General features: G+C 43.6%; 3 protein-coding genes across 3 annotated transcripts; 2 read left to right on the top strand and 1 right to left on the bottom strand.

The window, feature by feature from the left end:
- Nucleotides 1-6,959: 6,959 nt before the first annotated feature.
- On the top strand, nucleotides 6,960-8,100 carry LOC127766273 (pterocarpan synthase 1-like). The gene is made up of 2 exons (XM_052291363.1): nucleotides 6,960-7,088; nucleotides 7,678-8,100. Exons 1-2 carry the CDS (start codon nucleotides 6,960-6,962, stop codon nucleotides 8,098-8,100), a joined length of 552 nt encoding a protein of 183 aa, XP_052147323.1.
- Nucleotides 8,101-17,416: 9,316 nt separating this feature from the next.
- LOC127766272 (pterocarpan synthase 1-like) lies at nucleotides 17,417-17,992 on the top strand. Its single transcript, XM_052291362.1, has 2 exons — nucleotides 17,417-17,736; nucleotides 17,974-17,992. The coding sequence occupies exons 1-2, from the start codon at nucleotides 17,417-17,419 to the stop codon at nucleotides 17,990-17,992; spliced, it is 339 nt and encodes a 112-aa protein (XP_052147322.1).
- A 1,893-nt stretch (nucleotides 17,993-19,885) lies between these two features.
- Nucleotides 19,886-21,204, bottom strand: LOC127768039 (protein GOS9-like). Its single transcript, XM_052293550.1, has 3 exons — nucleotides 21,098-21,204; nucleotides 20,756-20,962; nucleotides 19,886-20,628 (listed from the first exon to the last, which is right to left on the bottom strand). The coding sequence occupies exons 1-3, from the start codon at nucleotides 21,098-21,100 to the stop codon at nucleotides 20,386-20,388; spliced, it is 453 nt and encodes a 150-aa protein (XP_052149510.1). The 5' UTR covers nucleotides 21,101-21,204; the 3' UTR covers nucleotides 19,886-20,385.
- Nucleotides 21,205-24,351: the final 3,147 nt, after the last annotated feature.

Below are 24,351 nucleotides of genomic sequence, written 5' to 3'. Positions count from 1 at the left end.
TTTGATAAGGGTTGCTCGGAATGCCTGATTGGAGAGGACCTTATTATTGCCGTTGTAGTTAACTGTGCATGGTTGGTGCACTTGATACTGACCAGTGAGGAGGTTTGATTGCGATGGCCAGTATATATTCTAACAACTAGAGCGAATCTGTTCACAGAGCTGCTGACAGCTACACTTCTCTCAAATTTAAAAGCTTATCAAACAAATTAGTTCTTTCTTAAATTTTAAGTAATAGTTACAGAATCACTCTATTCGTATTTTAATATATGACGCCGTTGATTTTTATATCAATGTTTGATAATTCGTCATGTTTAAAAAATTATGTAATTATCATTTATTTTATTGTGATTTGATTTATCATCAAATATTCTTTAAGTATTACATAAATATTTTTATATTTAATAAAAAATAAATAAGATGAATAGTTAAATATTGATCGTAACAACTAACACGGATGGAGTAGATGAAAAGTCGGAATCTGACTTCTTTTCAGCTTATCTGTTTTCTGACGAGCTGAAATTTTACCGGTAATTTCTCATACTAATATTCTAAGAGCAGGTTTAATAGAAGCGCTAGCTGTCAACTATAGTAGTATACGTGTCATCTCTAGGTCATTTATAACCCGCTATACCGCCAACTTACAATAGTGATCTATAGTATACTTTTAGCCAAAGTATTATCTTATATGTTAATGGGACCCACATCTTTTCTTCTTTCTTCCTTGCCCGTTCTCTACTCTATCCAGTAGCTACTATGCGAGCATCTCCACCATAGGAGCTGGGACTTAGGCCGTGCTTTATCAGGCCGACCCAAGGCACGACAGCCCGGCACGGTAGAAAGCACGGGGAATAAGTTCACCGGAGGTCCCTAAACTTAACAGCGAGATTTTTTTAGGTCACTTAACCACAAAACCAGATATGTACACCCCTAAACTTACTCAAAACATTCAAAGGAGGTCCCATGGCAGCATATATGGGTGGTTTCGCTTACGTGGCATCCTAGTCAGTAAAATAAAAAATAAAAAAAGTTTGGGGCCCACATGTAAGTGAGAATGGAAAAAAATGTGGGCCCACATATTCTTGTTTTTCTCTTTCTCTCCTCTCTCCTCTTTTCTTTCTTCTCTTTGCCAGAGAGGGGAGCGGTGACGGGTGGCGACAAGCGGCTGGAGTAGGCGGTGAGCGGGCGGCGACCGGCGGAGTAGAGTGGGGTGGCGGCGGCGGGCGTGCGGCCGGCAAAGCGAAATGGAGGCGGTGCGGAGCGGGTAGCAGAGAGCGGCAGATGGGGGCGAGGCGGCCGGCGAGCGAGCCCGGCCGAGCTCCGCCGCCGGCGCAGATGAGGAGAGGCGGCCGGCCGCGCTGGCGGGAGAGAAGGGAGAGGAGGTCCGAGAGAGGGAGCAGAGCGGCCGGCGGTGCAGGCGGACAAGAGGCGGCAGAGCATTTGCGGGCGCGCGGCGGGCGAGTGTGCGGCCGGCGGAGCGGAGCGGCGGCGTGCGTCCGGAGCAGGCCCGCGAGCGCACAGCCAGCAGAGCGGACCCTCGAGACCTCACCTCGCTGCGATGGCGTCCCACGACGAAGGCGGCAGCGGCGACACATGGGTCAGCAGCGATGGTCCTCTTCACCCCATCCCTCTCCGTCGATCCCAATCCCGAGCCGCCCGTCGTCGAGGCCCCCGATCCGAAGCCGCCTACCCCTCACCATGATGCCGATGCCGTCGCCGTTGCCGGAGCTGACGTGGCGGGCTCCTTACCCTTCGCCAGCCGCCGTCCCCGCTCCGCTCCGCCGCCCGCCGGAGGAGGAGCATAGCCGGCAGGTGGAGGTGGGTGGAGGAGGGGGCAGCAACGGCGGAGGTGGCCGGGGGAGGAGGTTGCCCGCCGCGTCGTCGTCGTCCTCGCCGTCCTGCCTAGGTCTCCTCTGCACCCCACTGCCGCCACCCCTCTCCGCTCTGCTTTGTGCGCCAGCGGAGCACCCGACGCCGCTCCACCTGCCCTGTTGAAGAGAGAGGATAGAGAAAAGAGGGGAGGAGTGAGGATGACATATGGGCCCCATAAATTTTTTATTCACTCTTTGCTGATTAGGATGCCACGTCAGCGAAACCACCCCTATATACTGCTATGGGACCTCCTTTGAACGATTTGAGTAAGTTTAGGGGTGTACATTTCTGGTTTTGTGGTTAAGGGACCTCAGAAAAACTCGCTGTTAACTTGAGGGACCTCCGGTGAACTTATTCTAAAGCACGGTCCGACACAGCCCGTAAATGGGCCGGGCCGGCATGGCCCGTACATGGCCCGTGCCTGGGCCTACACAACAAGCACGACGGGCGGCACGGCACGGCACGGCACGACTAGTGGGCCGTGCTTGGGCCGGCACGGCACGATAATGGCCCGTAAGCACGATGACGGCCCGATGGCCCGTAAGCACGATGACGGCCAGATGGCCCATCTGGCCGCTAGGGCGCACTCGCATCGGAGAAAGGCTGAGCGGCGCCGCTTCGTCCTTCGTCTTCGACTCTTCGTCGCGCCCGTGACCCGCGCCTCTGTCGTCGCGCACGCTCGGCGCCTCCTCCCGCTTCGCATCTCGTTCCAGGCCACAGCAACAAGACGCTCAGAGCATCTCCTGCAAGGATGCGACGGTGTCCGGCGATTCCCTTCCGCATTGGCGCAACCGAACGGACGCAGCCGTGGCGCCGCGCGGACGCAGCCGAGTGGCGCCGGCCGGCTGAACGGACGCAGTTGAGTACCAGGGATGGGGACGGCGGACGGCCGAACGGACGCAACTGTGGTGCCGCACGGCGCCGGGCACGAGTGCACGACCTGCCATCTACCGTCGGACAAACGCTCGGACTAGGTAGTAGGTAGTACCTGTGATTCCTTGCTCGGCTGATGACGGCTCTTCCTGCCTCCTGCCCTGCCTCGGTGCCTCGATGCTGTCCGTCGGTTTTATCCTGCCATCGCCATGCGCGCGTGGTGAAGAAGAGAAGCGAGAGAAAGAAGCGAAGAAAGAGAAGAGCTGCGTCAAAAAAAAAAAAAAAGAAAGAAAGAGAAGAGGAGATGCCGAGAGGAATAGAAAAGCAGAGGAAAAAAATAAAGTAAAAAAGCAAAAAAGGATAGTGGGACCCAACTACTTGACACTCTCCCTGAAGTCCTTTGACCACGTGTTGCGTGGTACTGTACCACTGTGGCGTGACGTGTGCTAGTGCAAGAAGAAACAACTGCTCGGCATGGCAAGTTGTTCTATAAATTCCTCCTCTTCTTCTTCCCGGGGAAAAAAAATGCAGCACAAATAAACAGAGCAACATAGTTATTTCTCTCCCGCAGCAAAAATGTGGGGTGATACTTGTCGGAGGTCGACCTCGTCGAGACCCCCGGAAAGGCGCCGCCGACGCTCGCCTGATCCTTCCCGTAGGTCGGTCGATGTCCGCCAACTATCCCCGGGTATGGACGAATACGGGATAGATGACCGCCATATGGATGGTTTGGAGGGAGATGGGGATGATCCTACGGAACAGCCCATCCCCGAGGCCAACGACGACACAGACTTGTCTACACCAGGAGGCGAGGCTGAGCCATCTGCACTATCTGCAGGGAGAGCGGAGTGTTGGCGGCACTTCGAAAAAATCAAGGTAATGGTGGATGGTCAACTGGTAACACGTGCTACCTGTAAACATTATGGAAAAACTTTGTCTGCATCTTCTAGTTCAGGAATAGGACATCTCAACCGGCATTATTTGACGCACCTCAAGGATAAAGCACCGGCAGGAGCAAGGCAGACACAACTGAGCTTCAGACCCGACGGTTCTGTAAGTACATGGACTTATGAGCCACGAGTAGCTCGAGATGAAATTGCTCGTTACATAGTTTTGGAGGACCTACCAATTAGGATGGGTGAAAACAAAAAATTTGAGAGGATGATCCGAAATGCTTTTTGTCCATAGTACACCCAGGTTTCAAGGAAAACCACCAAGAACGATATTGTTGCATTATATCGTTCTAGGTTGGATGAGTTGAAACGCTCGTTCAGTATTGTTAGCTTTTTTTTTGCTGTGACATCTGACATTTGGACATCCAAGCACCAAAGAACCTCTTATCTTAGTGTTGTTGTGGATTATATTGACAATAATCGCAAATTAAATAAGAGGGTTATAGGCTTTAAAATGATGTCGTCACATACTGGACAAGCCATTGCTATCACACTACTAGATGTAATGCAAGAATTCAATTTAAAATCTAGGGTGGTTTCTATTACTCTTGACAATGCATCAGCAAATACAACGGCCATGACGATTTTGGAGCCAAATCTGCAAAGCTACATTGGAGGTTATGTTATCCATCAGAGATGCATCTGCCACATCATCAACTTGATTGTGCAAGCAGGTATTAGTAGTCTTTGAGAATTTATTGAAACTCATTTTTAGTGCAAATAATTTATCAACTTTAATGCATCTATGACAAGGAATTTATTATCTATGTAGGATTTACTGTTATTTCCAATTTACTCAACAAGATCCGTCAAGCTGTTTCTATCATCGGGAGTCAGTCAGTGATGAAGGCGAGATTCTGAGACTATTGCCAAGCAAAGGATAAACCTATGAGGATGTTTGGCATTGATGTGAAACATAGGTGGAACACAACATACCTTATGCTGCGTCAACTGAAAGGGTATGAGGAAATAATTTCTGTTTTCATCAATTCATTGCATGTTAGATGTAACGATACTGATGAGGATGGTGAATGTGAAATTTTGCTTCTTACTGAGGAAGAATGGGACATAGCAAGACGTCTATGTATATTCCTAAAGCCTTTTTATAAAGCTATAGCCCTATGTCAGGGTTATGGATACCACATACCTAATAGTAGTTGACTAAATCTCGGCAGGATTCACCACATACCATGTCTTATACGGAAACTGACTTCGAGGGAGTTTCGAATAAGGAAAGACAACCAGAGTTCTACATGGAAACGACAATGACTATTCGGATTGTATCCATATTGGTTTCCCTAGTTCTACTTGGACAAGGGGACACCTATGGGTATAAATACAAGACCCCCTAGGAAGAGAGGGGACACGACCACCTCAATTAACATACACGGAACAACAGAAGCCACAACATACAAGCCAACATACGCCAAGACAAGCCGCTGGATATCGACTTCAGGGATAGGCACGGCTAGTCCCATACGGTGTCTCCGGATACTGCCAGGAGAAACGAAAGCGCTATCTCTGATCTCGCCGGGCACGGATTCGAGGAGGAAAGACTACCCTGTTGTCAACTACGAATCAGACCTTCAGACCGCCATGTCGACAACAGTTAGAAAGGCTACCCCAAATATTGTACTGGTGTGATTATGGTGAATAAGATCAACGACCGGCTTCGGCCAACAGGATGTAGGGTTATTACCTCACAATTCAGGGGCCCGAACCTGTATAAAAATCCTCATCTCTGTCTCTTTTACCTCAGTCTCGCGTATATCCTAGCACCAACGATCCCCATACCATGCAAATACCAGAATTGCGACATCAGACGTCGACACCCTACTATCTGGGATTTACTATCCTACTTCTTGTTTGGTGCTTGAATGTATTTGGAAATTGTCCCTTGTGTTGCGAGAAAACCGACATGATAGAGTTTTAGCTTCTGTTGTTCAACCAATGGAAGGAAAATTTCTCAAGTACTTCACTGCTATTCCACATCTTTATTGTTTTGCTTTGGTACTTGATCCTCATAAAAGGTTGGAGATCATGGAGGCTGCTTTCATATCAATAGGTGATGCAATGGGTCTTGATTATTCTGAAGCTTATCAACATGCTAGAGATGAGTTGTTCAGGGTTTTCCGTCTGTACCAAACTAAGCTAAGTGTTGCTCGTTGGGTGCATGAGGAAACCCCACAAAAAAAGCAAAGCAAATCAAGTACAATGAATTTGTGGAAAAAGATCAGGGGCAAGGAACAAGCCTCCTCATCAGGTAGCAGGTCAAATTGGAACCCAGATGCAAAGCTTAACCATTTCCTCAACACCAATCACACCGAACATGATCGAACACTGGATGGTGAAGATGTTGATCTACTTGAGTGGTGGAAAGAGAAAGAGCGGACTCTTCCTATGCTAGCTCACTTTGCATGGGACGTTCTATTGGTTCTGGCTTCTTCTGTCTCTTCGGAGCATGCATTTAGCGTGGTTGGAAGAATTATCGAAGAAAGGAGGTCATGTCTTGCACCTGACATAGTTGAGGCAATCTTTTGCCTTAAAGACTGGATTGAAGCAGATGCAAGGACGCAACACCGGCTAGAGGATCCAGAGATTATTCAAGCAGCAGCAGAAGCGTTGGCGGAATTTGGCATCACCACTGATGGCGGCGGTGCCAATCAAAATTAGTAATGTAATTTATAATAATGTAAGCAAGTTGTTGTACTTTTTTCCTTACTGGGGGAACCCTACTCTAGGGCGTAAGGTTTTTAATGAGGCAACAACTTTGTATCTCTATTATGAAATAAATTTATTTTCCTCCAATTTTTTAGACGAGGTAAATCAAGTATTGCAGAGCCAGCTGGGAAAAAAGAGTGTGGCCATATCGTTTCGCTACTCTATCCCAAAAAAGATTTCCCTCATCTTTTCAGATTCCCTCCAAAATTTCCCTCCTCTTTTTCGTATTACAGGCTGCAGTGCTGCACGCCTGCACGCTGCAGCACAGTACACGCATACTCCTCCTTTTCGTATTACCTGCCAGCACGGCCTCTTTTTTCAAACTTCCGTCCATGCTACCTGTTAGCCACCGATGGATGACTGCAATTAGTAGTACACAGTACACATACAGTACACACATATATTCTCCTGTCTTTTGGGCCGTGCTTGTGCCGGCCCGGCACGAATAGGCCCATCAGGCTATTGGGCCGTGCTTGGGCCGCGTCCATGAAGAGACCGTGCTGGCACGGCACGGCACGATGAGTGGTGCCGGGCCGGGCCGACATGGCCCGATTTGGCACGAAGCACGCTGGGCCGGGCTGCCCAAGTCACCGGAATGCCAGCAACTGCGCTCTCCGTGCCCAAGCCACGCCGGTGACAGCCTTCACTCCTACCTCATCCTCCTCCAATCAGGCATGCCAACGCTCTCAACTTCTCCTTCATGGCAGCTAGCTAGGCTTCAAGCTGGCCACTCTAGTCACCATGGCGTCACTCACCAAGCTCCCCTCCTGGCCACTGTTCCTCGACCCCGAGCTCACGGCCTCAATGGCGTCCTGCCATGCTTTGTTCCTGCATAGTTCTTGTGGGTCCAATAGCTCCTCACTAGCTTCCCATTCGCTCGGCCTTGGAGCGCGTGTGTAGTCGGCGACAAATTAGTCGCCGGCTCACACTCTCTCTCCTCTAATCTTTTTTCCAACTCACCAAAGAAATCCACGGTGGATGCATTATCACCCGTCAGAATAGCTTACTGTACCTGCTTTAAAGATTCCCACGACCAGTCCCCACGATAGTTGAGGCCCAACTGCTCCTTCTACTGACTCTCACGCACTAATTACTACTCCACTTACATGGTTTTCTCCTATACCGACCGCAACGTACACAAACCTCCATGATGCCGACGCCGACGACGATCATCTGCCTCCTCGCCTTCCTCGCCGTCCTCGCCGCCGCCACGGGCGACGGCACGACGACGACGACGCACCTCCACTTCTACATCCACGAGACGTTCGCGGGCGACAACGCCACCACGGCCTCCCTGGCGCCGTCCCCGCTCGCCGTCGCCGGCAGCAACTCGTCGTTCGGGAGCGTGGGCGCCCTGGACGACGAGCTCCGGGAGGGCTCGGACGCGGCGTCGCGGTACCTGGGCCGGGTGGAGGGCCTCGTCGTGCAGGCCGACCTGGGGAACCCGGCGGCGGCGTGGACGCTGCTGACCCTCGCCTTCGCCGGCGGGGACTACAACGGGAGCACGCTGGTGCTGGACGGCCGCGTCGACTTCGGCGCCGCCGGCGACATGGAGCGCGCCGTGGTGGGCGGCACGGGGAGGTTCCGGCGGGCGAGGGGGTACAGCCTCATGACCAAGTTCGGCAACCCCACGCCCAACACCGGCGTCTTCGAGATGGACGTCTACGTCACCACCATGGCCTAGCTAGCTAGCTTAGCTGCATTGCAGCTTAATTACTTTATTACTCATCTTGATTGTAATTAAGTCGTCGTTAAGCTCGGCCATTCTGGCCCGTCGATGCTTTCAACTAGTTCGCAATTGCATTGCATGCGGGCTGTGAATTTGTGATGTGTTCTGAGGAAAAAATAAAAATTCGGGATTTTGTTTTTTGCGTCCAGTACTCGTCTTCGTCGAAAGAATAACGAGAATGTTGAAGCAAAAGTGTGTGACCATTGATGGAAATTTCTTTACATGATTTCACCTGGTTAGTGTTTGCCGTTGGTGGTCGGAAGCATTTTAAGGGCAACAGGATATCGCTAGTTAGTGTTTACATGGAAATTTCTTTACATGATTTCACCTGGTTAATTAGTGTGGACGCCTCTCCTCTGATGTGAACTGCCACTGATATATGGGTTCACGAGCTGTGGAGTCCACATGTTAGTCACCACGTCCCTCTGACTTCACGTCAAGGGATCCCAATCCCTCTAGCGTATACTTCCTCTTCCTCTGGTTCGATAATTCTTTTAAGTTTTAAATACGGTTGAAGTTAAAGACACTATAACACGGCAAAAAATTATTATTATAAGACTGGCTCTGAAATCGATATCGGTAGCTGAACACAAAATAACACCATAGAAGATTTAAACTTGATGACGACACCAGAGTATAATACTACCATAGTATTTGTTAATGAGGTTAAGCCAAATCTTACGTCCTTGGGAACTGTTTATGGGTGTTCCTTCTCACCTATCTAGCACAGTGTATTCAAATATCAGACACACGACAAAACCATTGGCCAGCTGTACCCACACCTATGCTACTATCACCATGCTACTACAGTAGGTGTGTCTCTCTAAGCAATGAAAAATACAGAATAAAAATGGAGGGTATGCTAGACTGAAAGTCTAAGTCGATAATGCTAAAATAAGACACATAACATTATCAAATCAAATGTAACACTTTCATGATTAGATAGAAAAACATATTTAATTATAAAAGACGTACGTACCTTGACTAACCAGTACCTTGACTAACCAGTAGTCAAGTACTTCCTCCATCTACTTTTGATAGGCATATTTTTAAATCTGAAAAATTTATTTTTGATAGACATTTCAATCCAACAATCTAGATCTTAATGACTTTCTCGGATTTAATGCGTGACTCTCTATTCTTCCACACAAAATTGTCTACATGGGCATTGAGAAATATAAATATTAATGAATCGCTTGTTTACGAGAAATAACTAGTAGGATGTTTAAATGGATGATAAGTAGAATTGCTTATTCTTAGTCCGTGTGCCAAGATAAAATATTACTATTAAAAGTAGATGGAGGGAGTAAGATGCTAATTTTCTTAGATCTTTGGTAAAGAGCAAAGTGAACAGCCACCTGGATATATTAATGAGCACATTTAGTAACGCATGAATGGTAGAAGTAAACACACATTAACTAAAAGAAGCAACGTATCATTGCAATTTATTCTTCAGGTCGACAAAGATACTTTGCGGGTTTTCAAGGCTTAGAATTGCTTCATGATTGCATCATAATCGATACTTTTGAATATCTCTAGCTCAGTACTCACTCATTTCTAAATTGATCATCATATAATAAAATTTAAAATTTCTCAAATTGATTATCATATAACCACATGTACATAGATTTCATTATAATAAAACTAATGCAGCACGTGAGAATGTGTGCATGCTAAGGTGTGATTGATATGGTGTTTTAATCGATACATATATTGTGGGAGAATGTGTACATGGTGTCTTAATTGATGTAATTTAAATTATTCTTAGTCTTGGTATATAAACATATATGATGATCAATTTGGAAAGGAGGGAGTATATTATACTGTCAAACCATTAAGCCAATTATCTGATATCTTATTTGCGCAGATCTGCAGTCTTGATAATTTTCATTGCTGAAAATATGCACTCAACAGAGATACACCAATGGGCAATGGAAGCTCAATGAAACGATGCACCAATGGAAATTAATGTTCTATGCTTAGTGGTCTTAAGTCTTAACCGTCATCTGAGCAAGGCTTGAGATATTAGTACATTCATTAAATTCATCAGTTCTCCTAACATTAATAAGAATGAAGGTTTGAAGCTGACTTCTTAGCAATAATCAGTCAGATGTTGTGAAATCTCCAGAATAAATCTTTGCAAGTGGAACAAGCTTATTAACATTGAATTTTGAGGAGGAGTTTCTTGGATCAAGGCAAGACATGCATACCACAAGCTCGGAGGAGACTTCATTGAAGTGATGATTCATTTCATGCAAAGTTGCATCTAAGCCTGCTAATGGACTGGGTTTAAGTAGATATAGTGGGTTGGATTTCAGTGTGGGTTAGCTTTGGGCAGTGGCGGAGCCAGGATCTTGATACGCCTAGGGCTCAAATTGAAGGCTAACAACTATCCATGTCAATTCTTACAAGGAAGTACAGTACAAGAACTAAAAAAAATGCAAGACTGGAATACAATTTCTAAATATAAATATGCATAGAAGTACAGTAAAAGTGTAGAAAAGGTAAAAGACTAGACTAAAATTTTATTACAATACCTAATCCGACGTGTCTTCATAATTTTCACTCTTCATCAACAGAAGGTAGAGAACCTGAAGCTAAATCTGAAAAATGATATTACATAATGTAAGTGATACAAATTACGAGAACTTAATTATTTGTAGATTACAAAGCAATGCATGGCATACCTCTAGGTAATTTGTGCTTGCGCGTCCTCAAAGCATGATAATGTTCTATAATTTGACGATCTTCAATACTAGTAAAAACATCGCGCTCAATATAGCATATCATGCAGTGATTCATCCATTCATCATTCATCTTGTTCCGCAGCTCAGTTTTAATAATGTTCATAGCTGAGAAGGCTCTTTCCACTGTTGCCGTTGCAACGGGCAAAATCAAGGCTAATTCAATTAAGCGATATACCAGTGGAAAAACTGTGTGTCTATCAGTTTGGACCATCTTAACAGCAAGTTTACCAAGGTCAGAGCAGCTTGAGAAATCCAAATCAGATCTCACATCAGAGATAAATGTGTCAAGTTGGTCTCTAAGGACTAAACAATCATATTCAGAAAAGTCATCTGCATAAATCTTAGCAAGTTCAATGAGCTTATCTTCATCATAGTTGGCAAAAGAATTCCTTGGATCAAGGCAAGCAATGCATCTCAATAGCTGAGTAGACCTTTCAGCAAAACGATTGTTTAACTCAACAATAATTTGATCAAGTACCACATTAAATATTTCATTGCTGAAATGATGCAAGTAAGTTACAAATTGTCCACCACGACCCCTTGAACGACCTCTCTTAGTTATTTGATCGGTCATATTTGGCACAACTATATTATGTTTGAGACAAAAGTTCTTTGCCTCTTCAAAAAGAGCATCCCAGCCATGCTGCCTTATGTCATTTATTTTTTGCAATGTTGTCCCAACCAATCCTACAGCACGGACAATATTTTGGTCTTTCCTTTGTAAGCACTGTGATAGATCATTAGTTTTGCCCAATATCTTGATCATAAGATGCAATACAAGAACAAATTCAAAGCTCTCCATTTTTTCTAATAAACCTGCAGCTGTGGTTTTTTGTGTTTCCTTTGTTGCATCCTCACACATATTCTCTAATACCTCCAAAACTGCATCCCACATGAGTTGAAGACGACACAAGGTTTTGTGGTGTGAACCCCATCTAGTATCCCCAGGTCTAGCAAGATTGGTTTCTTGGTTTTTTCCCCTTCCACTAAAAATTTCACCGGTCTCTAATCTATGCACTAGATTATCATGGTGTTGTTGGGCCAACTGATCATGTTTCTTACAAGAGGAATTCACGGTGTTGACAATCAAATTAGTGTAGTTAAAGAAGTCCAAGACAGAAGAACAACACTTGGCAACGGAAACAACAGCTAGCTGCAACTGATGAGCAAAGCAATGTATGTAAAAAGCATATGGGTTTTCATCCAATACCCGTCTTTGCAGCCCATGAAACTCCCCTCTCATGTTTGATGCCCCATCATATCCTTGCCCCCGCAATTTATTGATAGATAGGCCATGATCAGTGAACATAGCATCCAATGCCTCCTTAAGTGAAGCTGACGTTGTGTCGGTAACATGTCGAATCCCAATAAACCTTTCAATCACATGCCCTGTATTGTTAACATACCTACAAATGGAAAAAAAATATACCTTTCAGTTCATAAAGTCATTTTTCTTACAAACTATACACAAAAGGCAAGAAATGAAATATGGAGCAGCAACAACAAACCTCAGAATCATAGCCATTTGCTCCTTGATAGAGGCATCTCGTGCCTCATCAATTAATACCGCAAAATTCTTATCCCCAATATCAGCCATAATAGCTTTTAGGGTCTCTGCTGCACAACATTTGCTGAAATGCTTCTGAATCTCCCCTGAAGTCATTAAATTATTTAGAGGAGCATTATCAAGTAATTTCTTAGCATTTGCGTCCTTGCTTTTATACCAGTCTATCATCTCTAAAAAGTTTCCCTTGTTTTTTGAGCTAGCAGACTCATCATGACCTCGAAAGGGTAGAGCTTGCAATAGAAGAAATCTTACAACACCTAATATTATAGCAATGCGAACCAGGTATTCTTCATCCGCTTTCTTGCGTCCGCTAACTATCACATGTGAAACATTTTGTCTCTGGTTTTGAAAAGCTTCACAATATCTTCTAGCTTGATTATGAGCACTATTGACACCACCAACATGAGCATCAAAGGAGTGAGTTGCATTTTTCCAATACCTAAACCCTTCACCCGTGTAGCATTCAAAACCATAATTCTCAGCTCGGGGTTGCTTAAAAAGAAAGCAATAAAAACAGAAAGCTGCATCCTTGGCAACACTGTACTCTAACCATTTGTGTCTTTGGAACCATAACTTCTGAAAGCTCCTCTTCACTCCTCCTATTTTTGTTTGTGGATATTTATGATCAACTTGTTGACATGGACCCAATAACAAATACTCCCTTCTAGCAGCATCCCTAATGTTCACATCCAATTGTTCAATTGGTGTGCGAAGCCCAGGGTCAGCAACAACTACATTCGGAGCAAGCACAATATTATTTTGAGCGTTGTTACTAGCACCGGTTCCTGCTGTTTCTGTGGTTGGGGTAGTTTCATCAGTTTCTAGAGTTGGAGTGGACTCACTGGACTGGACTTGGTAGAATGATTTTAAAGTTCTGCTCCTCTTCATCTAGCAAATCAAACCAAATCTAATTGACTAACTGCTATCAAATGCAAAATAAACATGCAAAATCAATGAGTAGAGACGACACTGACCTTGATTTGGGGAAATTGGAATCAAACTGATTTGGGGAAATTGGAATCAAACTTTGTGTCTTTGTGGAGAAGTGGCTGAGAAAGGGGAGGTGCTGGCTTGTTGCTTTGGCTTGCTGCTGGCTCGCTGCTGCTGCCCGGCGCCCCAGCCGCTGCCCGATTGCCTGGCTCGCTGCTGCTTGCTGTTGCTGGCTGCTGCCCTGCGGCCTGCGCCCTGGCTCGCTGCTGCTGCTAGCTGCTGCCCGGCTGGCTCCCTGGCTCGCTGTTGCTGCTGGCCTGCTGGCCTGCTGCCCGGCTGCCCCGTGCGCCCTGCGCCCCTGCTGCGATGCGCCGCCCGGCCGGCCGGCTGCCGTCCTGCGCCAATCGGCAATCGGTGATGTACTGATGTGAGAGACAGGGAGGAGAGGAGGAGAGCTGAGAGCATGAGACGGCGAGAGGAGAGCTGAGAGCGCTCGGTGATGCGGGATGCGGCGTGATGCGCGAGACGGCGAGAGAGAGGAGGTGGGATTAGGGTTTGTGCATCTATTGGGCTGATGGGCTGCTATTGGGCTGAGGGATGTGGGGCTGAAACAGGCCATGTGTGGGGCTGGGCCAGACGAGTAGGGCTGGGCCTTGGGGATTTGGGGAAATCTGAAAAAAGTCTAGGTATTAGTCCACTAAAAAATTTTTCACGAGTGGGGCTTGGGCCCAAGCTGCCCTAGGCCCAATTCCGCCCCTGGCTTTGGGCGGGTGGAAATGGGTTGCTGCACCTGATGGACTGGACTGGTTTGGATGGAGATGGGAAATGGTTTGGATTGGTTTAGTTTTGGCTGCAAAAGTTTGGTCCCAGATTGGATTCAACCCATGGGTATCCACTGGATTGGCCCCAATCCCATCGTCTCCCTGAGAAGTCGACAACCACATCGCCGCCATCGCTAGCTCGACTTCGTCGCCAATGGCTTGCTACCTTCGTCTCCCTCCTCCGGCAAACCTTCTCCCTTCACAAAGTCCCCAAAAAATCAACCATGGCTCCGGATCTTCTGGCTGCCCGCGGCAACAGCGACGGCATCGAAGGCCGTGGCCGCGGCCGCCATCATGGGGGAGAAGGGCGGGGCAACGTGGGGCTTGTGGCGGACAATGGTGGTGCGGTGGTGCGGACTTGGGGGAGAAGTCCTACGGCGGTGCAGCCGCGGTGGTCGCGGCTGTAGTGCTCACGAGCCTCGTGACGGTGAGTCGGTGAACGCGCTCGCGGTGGTCGCGGCATCCCAACGCTGGTGAGGCTCCTTCGCTGCGGCGGCAATGACGACGTGGCGCACGGGAGCGCCAAATGCTCCCACGACCCTGTACGAGCTCTGCAAGCTGCTCATCCTCCATTGATGCCCTCTGCAAGCTGCTCATCCTCCCGGACCTGACCGAAGGAGGGAGGAGGAAGAAGATGATGATGCCTGTTGGTGTTCAGAGTAATATTGTGCATTTCCTTTGGGTTGGAAATGGGTTGAGAATGGGTTGAATCCATTTGTCTGCACTTGGTTTGGATTGGTTTGGGCTTGCTCTGTGAGTGGATTGGATTGGTTTGGTTTCTGCAAACCATGAATTGAATTGGATTGGTTTAGAAGTGTACTATAGAGAGACAAGTGAACTGGGGCGGTTTTGGTCTGGATCTCAGTCCATTAGCAGGCTTAGTTGCATCAATAACGACATTGAAAATGTTAACATTGTAATAATGATATTGAGTCACTTACTCACCTTGTACTTTCTCTGAACAGAGATTAACCCATAACTCAATAAGATCATCCATGCATATTTGGCACATCAATCTCATATCTTGCAAACGCTCTTTCACATCCAAGTTCAAACCCATAGCTTCAACGGTATCATGATCCTTCCGTTGCATAGCTTTTGATATAGCTCATTTGTGATGCTGAGACCTTGTTAGGGAAAAATTTTTAGATTTGGTTGTCACATAGAACATACGGACGCACATTTAAAATATTAAACATAGTTTAATAAAAGAAACAAACTACAGATTTTGCTAGGAAACAACAAGATAAATTTACTAAGCTTAATTAATCCCTCATTAGCAAATATTTACTGTAGCACCATATTGTCAAATCATGACGCAATTAGGCTTAAAAGATCCGTCTCGCAATTTACACGCAATATGTGTAATTGATTTTTTTTACTACATTTAATACTCCATATATGTGTCCAAACATTCGATATGATAGCATGAAAATTTTTCTTCTAGAAGCTAAACATGACCTGAGTAAAGATATTAAGAAATGCATGATGAATATAATACAAATTCAAAGCGCTCCATCTTCTTTACCAAACCTGCAGCTCCACCATGATTTGAGTGCTCACGAGCATATCCACTTACAGTTACCAGAACATCCACCATTGCCTCCCACAACATTGTTAAATTTAACTCGATGAGTTGTACCGTATGTCCCTAAAATACCGATCAGGTATAATCTGTCTGTACATCCCTCTTTCTTATTGTCTTGACAGTTTTTTTTTCATAACTCTTCTATTTAATAATCAATCCTATTTTAAAAAATAAAACAAATATATTTTGACGAGGATTCCTTGAAATATTTTAATTGGAGAGCACTTTATATGCTAAAAATAAATATTCTCTCCCTTCCAAACTAAAACTATTTGTACCACTCAAGCTTTGTTTCAAATAAGTGGAGCTAACTCTCTACACACCTACCATTTGATCTCACCAATTACAACTATATTCTTCATTTAATTTCTTAACATACATTTCTCTCTCAACTAATCACAACTTCTCATAATTATTTTTACCTACTTTGTTAATAAATACATCCACATACTCTAGCTAGTATTTTAGGATGGTTGGAGTATATCAGGCCAATCCCAACCCAATTACTAGGATGGTGTCCATAGCATTAAATAAGCCGCATTTAGAATGAAAAATGATGTGGCAAATGAATGAATGAGGAAAGGGAAGGAAACCAGTTCTTGCGTGAGACATGGTTTCAACACAACATCCAAAACATTATGTGAGATAAGTAGCATTAAATTTAAGTATGGAACAAGGGTGTTTGCATTGAAAGAGTAGTGTCTAATACTTCCTCGGTTTCACGATGTAAGACTTTCTAGCATTACCCACATTCATTTAGATGTTAATGAATCTAGACATATGTATGTTTTTAGATTCATTAACATCTATATGTACGTGGGCAATGCTAAAAAGTCTTACATTGTGAAACAGAGGGAGTACTAGTTTCTTCGTGACATGGAGTTTATGAAAACTATGTATAGGGTCTTGGCTTGGGACTGGCCTGAGAATAATTGTAGCTTGTGTTGACTCTGTATGATTGGCATTTGACTGGTACCGAGGTTGGTACATATTCCAAAGTTTCCAACAATCCAACAACTACAACCACAATTCAACCCAACAAAATATATACTGGCTGGCTGACGGTGTGCAGAGTACAGAGACTAACAAGACGATGACCACGGCGACGCCGAAGATGACCCTCTGCCTCCTCGCCATCCTCACCGCCACGGTGACGGAGGCGGTGGCGGCGGCCGCGGGCGATGGCACCACGACGACGCACCTCCATTTCTACATCCACGAGACTGTCAGAAAAAACTCACGCGAATTGGCTCTCAGTCTCTCTGAAACACACACTCTGACACTTGTAGGTGCAGCTACAGCTAACTGAAGAAGTTCAGAAAAACAGAGTCGAACAGAACAACTGACGAACAGAGTTGGCGCTGTGTAATACAGTGCAGCTTTTCCGGTTTTCTCTTCTATTTATTCATCTCCACACGGAGTTTGTTGCATGCATAACGGAAAAAATCACGACAATCTCGGATCAACCATACTGACCGCGCCATCCCTCGATCCGAGCCAAGTCATCGCAGCTAATTAAAGAAGGAAGCAAATATGCTAGAACAGAAAATGCTATTCTACCGGCCAGAATTCAGACTCCAACGGAACTCTAAATGCAACAAAACAAAAGAGAATATAAATGCTCCGGGAGGGCTCCGGCGCGGAGTCCCAGTACCTCGGCCGCGCGGAGGGCCTCCTCGTGCAGGCCGACCTCGGGAACCCGGCGGCGCTGTGGACCATGCTGACCCTCGCCTTCTCTCTCGGTCTCTCCGACGACGGGGACTACAAGGGGAGCACGCTGGTGTTGGATGGCCGCGTCGATTTCGGCGGCGGCGGCGCGGCGGAGCGCGCCATGGTGGGCGGCACGGGGAGGTTCCGGCGGGCGAGGGGGTACAGCCTGACGACCAAGTTTGGCAACCCCACGCCCAGCACCGGCGTCTTCGAGATGGACACGTCTACGTCACCGCCATGGCCTAGAGCTAGCTTAATTAGTTTAGGTCTGTTTGATTCAGCTTAGAATTATTATAATCTAGATTATTAGAAGTAAGCTGAAAAAAACAAGTATAAATTATTATGCTAGATTATTATAATCTACAAACCAGATTACTATAATCCAATAATCTCCTCTAGAGGAGCTTTTTCTAGATTATTGAGTGGCTAAAGACCTACTACCCTTAAATGCCTCAAATAATCCAGAGAAACAAACAACTCGTAGATTATTTTATGTCAGTTTATTATAATTCAGTTTAGAGTAATATGATTTAATAATCTAGATTATAATAATTTTAAATTGAAACAAATAGAGCCTATCTTATTGAATGAATTGCACTCGGGTTGTGAATTTGTGATCCGTTCATCGTAGGGGGGAAAATGAATGTCAATATTTCAAGTGGTAAATAAGAAAACCGTCCTGGTTACAGTGGTATAGATATAAAGAATTCTCTCCTATTATTAATAATAGTAGGCCTGATCATATTTTCTCTTTTGAATACCCCGGTACTTGGTTTAGCATTGGATTCTTTGCTAGCAGTCGTGCTAATTTGTGTATACAACGTACTCTAAAGTCTAAACATGAGGAATTCGACTCATGCAGTTACTAGTGTGACCGTAAGTTAAGCAGTGCTAGTATATTCTTCTTGGCACTATAACTGTATCATTGTAGCAGCCGATTTGAACCTTTGACTGAGAAATGGATGGTGTAGATTGTGCGCAGTTACAATAGTAACTGAAAGGGATTGAAAGAAGATCGATGGAAATGGAGATTTCTCTGAACCAAATGACTGTGGTCTAGAGAAAAACTATCAGTTTACGTACTGTATTTCAGTTCCCGCTGTTATTATTGGAGTATGATCCCATCAGTTCAGGATGCAAATGATGTAATGTAGAGTTTATTTATTCTAATCAAGCCTTTGGTACTGCTCTTTAAGTTCACTTGGCACGGGCAGCCTGGATTGGTCTGGTCTCCAGCCACATTTGTACGCCAGTGTGGGCTGGGCAGGGATTGTAACGGGGCAACGGGCCTCTATGTTCACCTGCGATGGGTTTTAACATTAACACCACTCTCGGGCCCATCGAAGCATTTCCACAGACATGCGGATGTTGTTACGCGAACAATATATATGGAGATAAGATTCTTTTATGTGGTCCAATCCGAATCAGTTTTAGAGATAAATCCGTTTTAAGTATCTCTCTACCTATAAATAAAGCAACAGAAATATCCATTGTACAAAAAATCATTGATAATAAAGATAAAACTTCACTCCTACATCTTGAGTTCATTGTCTCATGTGATGTGATTATTCGAGAAGAGATACGGGTTTCTACATCCTCTCAGCGCCTTATTTTTTGCAAGAGAGAAGGGAGTGGATCTTCACAGGGCCTCATGTTTTTTAAGGCTATGTTCGGTTAATCCCCAAGAGGGAGGGGGATTGGAGGGGATTTATTCAACAACTATTATAGTATGAAATTATTCCCCCTAGAACCCCTCCAATCCCCTTCAACCCCCTCTAAACTGAATAAGGCCTAAGAGAGAAGAGAGCGGATCTTCTCGACGCCTTATTTTCTACAAGAGAGAAGGGAGCGGATCTGAGGATCTATCGATGTAGCTATTCTATAACATGTTATCAACATGATTCTAGTTCTACTGCTGGTACTGTGAAAGTCCTACTGAAATTGCGGAGTATCTCGGCAGGATGGTGAGGGTTGCATTCATTGTAGCTCAAAGAAGCATTGGACATGAAACTGCGTACATAGAACCTCACCTCATCGAGATGTACCAGGAGAAATATCATAAGACTTCTACTTTTAGATTCACCTTAAGAAATATCTCATAACATATAATTCACATATTATCAATTTACATGATTTTTTAGAAATTATATATATCTATATAAAAACTTTGGACAAATCTAAACGGCGGGAGTATAATGAGAAGAGGGGAGGTAATAAAATGAAAACAATATTTAAGAAAAAAAGACTTAAAATACATATTCATATATTTATGCTAATAAAATTTATAAAAACAATAAATAATGACCGTTTGAATAAAACTTACTAGAATTAAATATTCACAATATATGAAAGTAATAGATGCCCACAAGTTATAACACAGATGGCCCCCGAATAGTGCTAGACAAAGATGAAAACCAGGAAAACGAAATCTTGAGACATGTACAATAACTTATAAATTATATATTCGACACTTACTGTAATAGTGTAAGTAAAATAGTGCTAACAAGAAAAATAGGCTTCAAATATTAGAACTGGTACGCTGTACGTTTCTAACCTACCCTTAGAATATTATATAGTGTGCCTAAATATGTGATTACTTGTAGGGGTAAACTTGGAAAACTTACTTGCAACGCACCCCAATTCCCTTAATTATCGATATTCTTGCATTTCAGATGACAAATTAATAGACGGCAAAAGAATACAATCGATCGAAGAAGTCCCTTCCATGAATCATAATCGAAAGCAATAATATAAATTAAAAAGGAAAACCACAGACCCACAGCTACTGAAATTGGGATGCCGCGGACCGATCGATTGGAATTTGGAAATCGAATCGAAAGATGGATATGATGCTGCGTGTTCGTCCTGGATCAGAACTCAAAATGGATGGACGTAGATGCCGATGGACTCGAGGTAGGGCCCCGCGCGGGCGAAGAAGCCGACGACGCTGCCGTTGTTGAGGACGGGGACGGCGAAGGGCGTGCCGGCGCCGTTGCCGAACGGCCCGATGGTGCGTTGGCTGGTGACGAGCTTGAGCGAGGTGACGACGTGGGTGTAGTCCCCGATGGGCCCCACCGAGCCGTGCAGCTCCTTCACGTACTCCGATGGCTCGAACGTGATCTGCGCCACGTTAATCGAGTTAAGGTTGCTATATTTTAAAACAGATTTGCATATACTCTTTTCGTTAAAAAAAAGAATGTTAGGTTCCATATTGATTCTTTTTTGAACCTAGAGTGTAGTTACGTACGGTCTCCTCGGAGAGGCCGCCTTGGCCGCCCCAGGGGCCGACGGTGTGGAGGGTCTTGTCCTTGTCGAGGTAGGAGAAGGAGATGCAGTCGATGACCTTGCCGTAGCGGAGCCAGAAGCCCTCCAGCCGCTGCGGCGCCACCGTCACGTCGTACTCCTTCCCGCCGTGGTCGCCGCCCCACGCACCCAGCTTCACCAGCGAGCCGGCCTGCGCATGCAAAGATATATACAAATCGATCAGACAGTACAGATCAGCTACAACTGTACAAATAGCTGTGTATTATTTGGCCATGGATGCAAATGCAGAAGAGATCAGGATCATGCTGAGCAAGCATGGACCGACCATTTCTCGTTTGCAGCTGCAACCCAACCCCCAACCACGACACAAAGATGGATATATAGATCGATTGGCGGCTGGTTTAATTAGCTTGGTTGCTTTGGGTCGTCGTGTCCAACTGCGAGGTGGAGAGAGCTATATGGCCTCCAATTTATATAGCACTCCTTAGAGCTAGTATAGTTAACTGCTAGCTTTAAATTATTTATAGTTAATCTAATAGCCAATTCATATAATAAGTTAACTATAAATATATACTACATCATTAATAATAAAACCTTTAGCGTTTTGGAGTCCGTACTGCTGGCTACAAATATGTAGCACGTTTCTCTTATCTCTTCTTTTTTATCTCCTCCACATATGTTTATGGCTGATTTATAGTATATTCTTGTACCTGTTCTTCTTGGTTGCAGTGGGCCGTGCAAACAAAAGTGAGATTTGTGTGCAAATTATTGGTTGCATATCCGTGCAAATTTATCTAGACTCGATCGTGTGCGAGGACCGACGGCCTAACCTTTGCATCAGGGGTAGCTGCGTTCCGTGGCCAGCGTGACGCCACGCCGGTGCGGCACGCCGTGACTCGTCCATCAATGCCTGCACGGCCGTACTGCAGGCCACGGCTACTGATTTTTATTTTCTTTCTTTTTTTTTCTTTTCTTGCTACAAGTAGTGAACATATTTTGATGCTTAGGTCGACTGGAGTGGATGAAATCGGTAGGAAATGGTCGGAAACAGTATTATATTATTTTATTATTTTTTTGAAAAAGAACGGAAATAGTCGGAAAATTTCCATATTTATGAATTTATCTATTTAGTGTCAACTTCAATGCCACGCTGACAGAAATTAAAAAAACTAAATTTTAAAAACGGTAACCATCGGTAAAAATATTATTATTATATTAGTTTTGTGGAAACGGTATCGGTACGGTCGGGAAATTTCCATACCGTTTTCACCTCTAGACTGGACACTGTCGATTCTGTGGAGTAAATTTCAGAAAATACAAATGATCGAATCTATCACTTTGTGCTACAGTTTTTACTAGGTTCATAAAACTGCTTCATATCAAAAAAAAATATGGGTTGGTTCACTTTATCATCACTTTCAACCTTATTAAATTTTGGTGGTACTTTTGGTAGTTCCGAAACTTCCACCCATGCATACTACCAAATTTTATAAAGACGTCAACTAAATATATCTAACGATATAAAAAATTTGATAATATCAAAACTTAAAAAAAATAGATCAAATTGGCAACAAAGTGAACAAGCACTACAACTCCATCACTATTGGTTCTAACCAAACCGACAGTAATGAGCTGAGAGTGGTTGCTCTTTGTGGGTTAGTGAAGGGAGCTAGAGTATGGGCGTACGATTTGGAGGATAAAAGGTCGAAAAACGTAGAAACATGATTCCCATAAAAATGAACACTATTCATCCATGTAATTTGTAGGATTTTAGCATAAGAAATTTTCATATGTCTATGATTCCTAAGAAATTTCATAGGACAATTTACATCCACTCAGGCTATGTTCTTTTGGGGATGTTGAGAACCTTTCCTTCCGATATATAAAACAGAGTAGTGGATTAGTGTTTGATTAAATAAGAATTAACTATATAAATAGATTAATATTTTATAAAAAACAACATTCAAAGTTCTGCATAAAATGGACCGTTTAGCAATTCGGTAAGCATGCATGCATGCGAAAAATGAAGGAGGAGAAGTTGAGAAAAGTGAAGTATAAAACACAACTTTAAAGCTCTTTTTTTTATTCCTACACTTAGGTTCGAGACAAAGCCTCACGAGGTCATAAAAATACTTCCTCCGTTTTATTATAATATTGAGTAAATTTCACAAAACCACATATACTTTGGTCAAATTATCACAAAACTACAAATTTAAGATGATGTAAAAAATACATATTTAACAATAAATTTATCACAAAACTACAGGTTTTAGGCTAAATATCGCAAAACCACATATTTAATAATAAAATTATCATAAAACTATAGATTTTAGGGTTGAAGTCTTTAGCACTGATTATTATGTTTGAGTTATAATATTCATGTTTTGTGATTAAATTGATCTAAAACCTGTAGTTCTGTGATAACTTTGTTACTAAATTTATAGTTTTGCGATAGTGCACCCTATATATGTAGTTCTATGGTAAATTTACTGTTAAATATGTTGTTTTGTGATACATCATGTTAAATATATAGTTTTGTGATAATTTGACTAAAGTACATGTAGTTTTGTGGAATTTACTCTATAATATTACTCAAGTCACTTTGTTTTTTTAATTAAATTTTTTTAAGTTTGGCCAAGCTTATATAATAATATAACAATATTTTTAATACAAAACAAACATATTATCAAAATATATTAAATATTAGTTTTAGTAAAATATTGTAAATGTTGCTAAATTTTTCTTTAGAATTAGTCGAACTTAAAAAAATTGACGATGAAAAAAAATCAAAGCCACCTATGATATGAAAATAAAGGGAGTATGAAACAGTTCAGAACATTCCAGCACGGCGAAGCGGCTGGCTAGCCGTGTACGTGTAGCAATTGATTTGTAATACTAGCATATGTCACATCATATGCTAAGTTGGTTTATCTCAAGACAGTGGGAGTATAATCTTATTTCCATCGTAAAATGTTGCTACCTAGTACATAGTAGAACATCACCTAATACTACGAATCTGAAAAGTCTAGATTCGTAATACTATAATGTATCACATTCGATTAAAATTTTCTATACTTTAGAACGGAAGAAACAATAATTTAGAACGGATATAGTACTCTCTCTGTTGAAAGATGCGAAGGTAGGAGCTCCCGTGCCAATATTTTCATGGCAGCATCCACAGGTTATATATGTACGTAGCCATCAGCCCATCATTTCCTTGTTTCTCCGTACTAGCCACAATGAGTACAGCACTTGGTGGTTGATCCAGATGACACTCAACCTACCGTTATTCCAAACTACTCCATCCATCCAAGAAATAAATAAATTTAGTTTAAGATAGGTTAGGATATATTATATTACGTAGATCAACAAATCTTAACATAAGATAATACTCCCTCGTCTCATAATATAAGAAGTTTAATTTAGAGTTAGACACGATTATTAAGAAAGTGAGTAAAAGTGAATGGTGGAGGGTTGTAATTGCATGAGCAGTAGAGGTATGTGGGAAAAGTAAATGGTGGAGGGTTATGATTGGTTGAGAAGAGAATATTGGTGGAGAAGTTGTTATATTTTGGGACA

The sequence above is a fragment of the Oryza glaberrima genome, chromosome 3 (genome assembly GCF_000147395.1).
Source record: "Oryza glaberrima chromosome 3, OglaRS2, whole genome shotgun sequence".
NCBI lineage: Eukaryota > Viridiplantae > Streptophyta > Magnoliopsida > Poales > Poaceae > Oryza > Oryza glaberrima.
This window is presented reverse-complemented; position numbering and strand designations above follow the sequence as displayed.

Bases quoted from the DNA above. Each gene is read 5' to 3' on its own strand.
- LOC127766273 (XM_052291363.1), top strand. From the start codon at position 6,960: ATGGCCCGATTTGGCACGAAGCACGCTGGGCCGGGCTGCCCAAGTCAC. The intron at 7,089-7,677 runs GCATGCCAACGC...TACATCCACGAG, and splicing joins CCTCATCCTCCTCCAATCAG to ACGTTCGCGGGCGACAACGC.
- LOC127766272 (XM_052291362.1), top strand. From the start codon at position 17,417: ATGCTCCGGGAGGGCTCCGGCGCGGAGTCCCAGTACCTCGGCCGCGCG.
- LOC127768039 (XM_052293550.1), bottom strand. The intron at 20,629-20,755 runs GTACGTAACTAC...AACGTGGCGCAG, and splicing joins GCGGCCTCTCCGAGGAGACC to ATCACGTTCGAGCCATCGGA.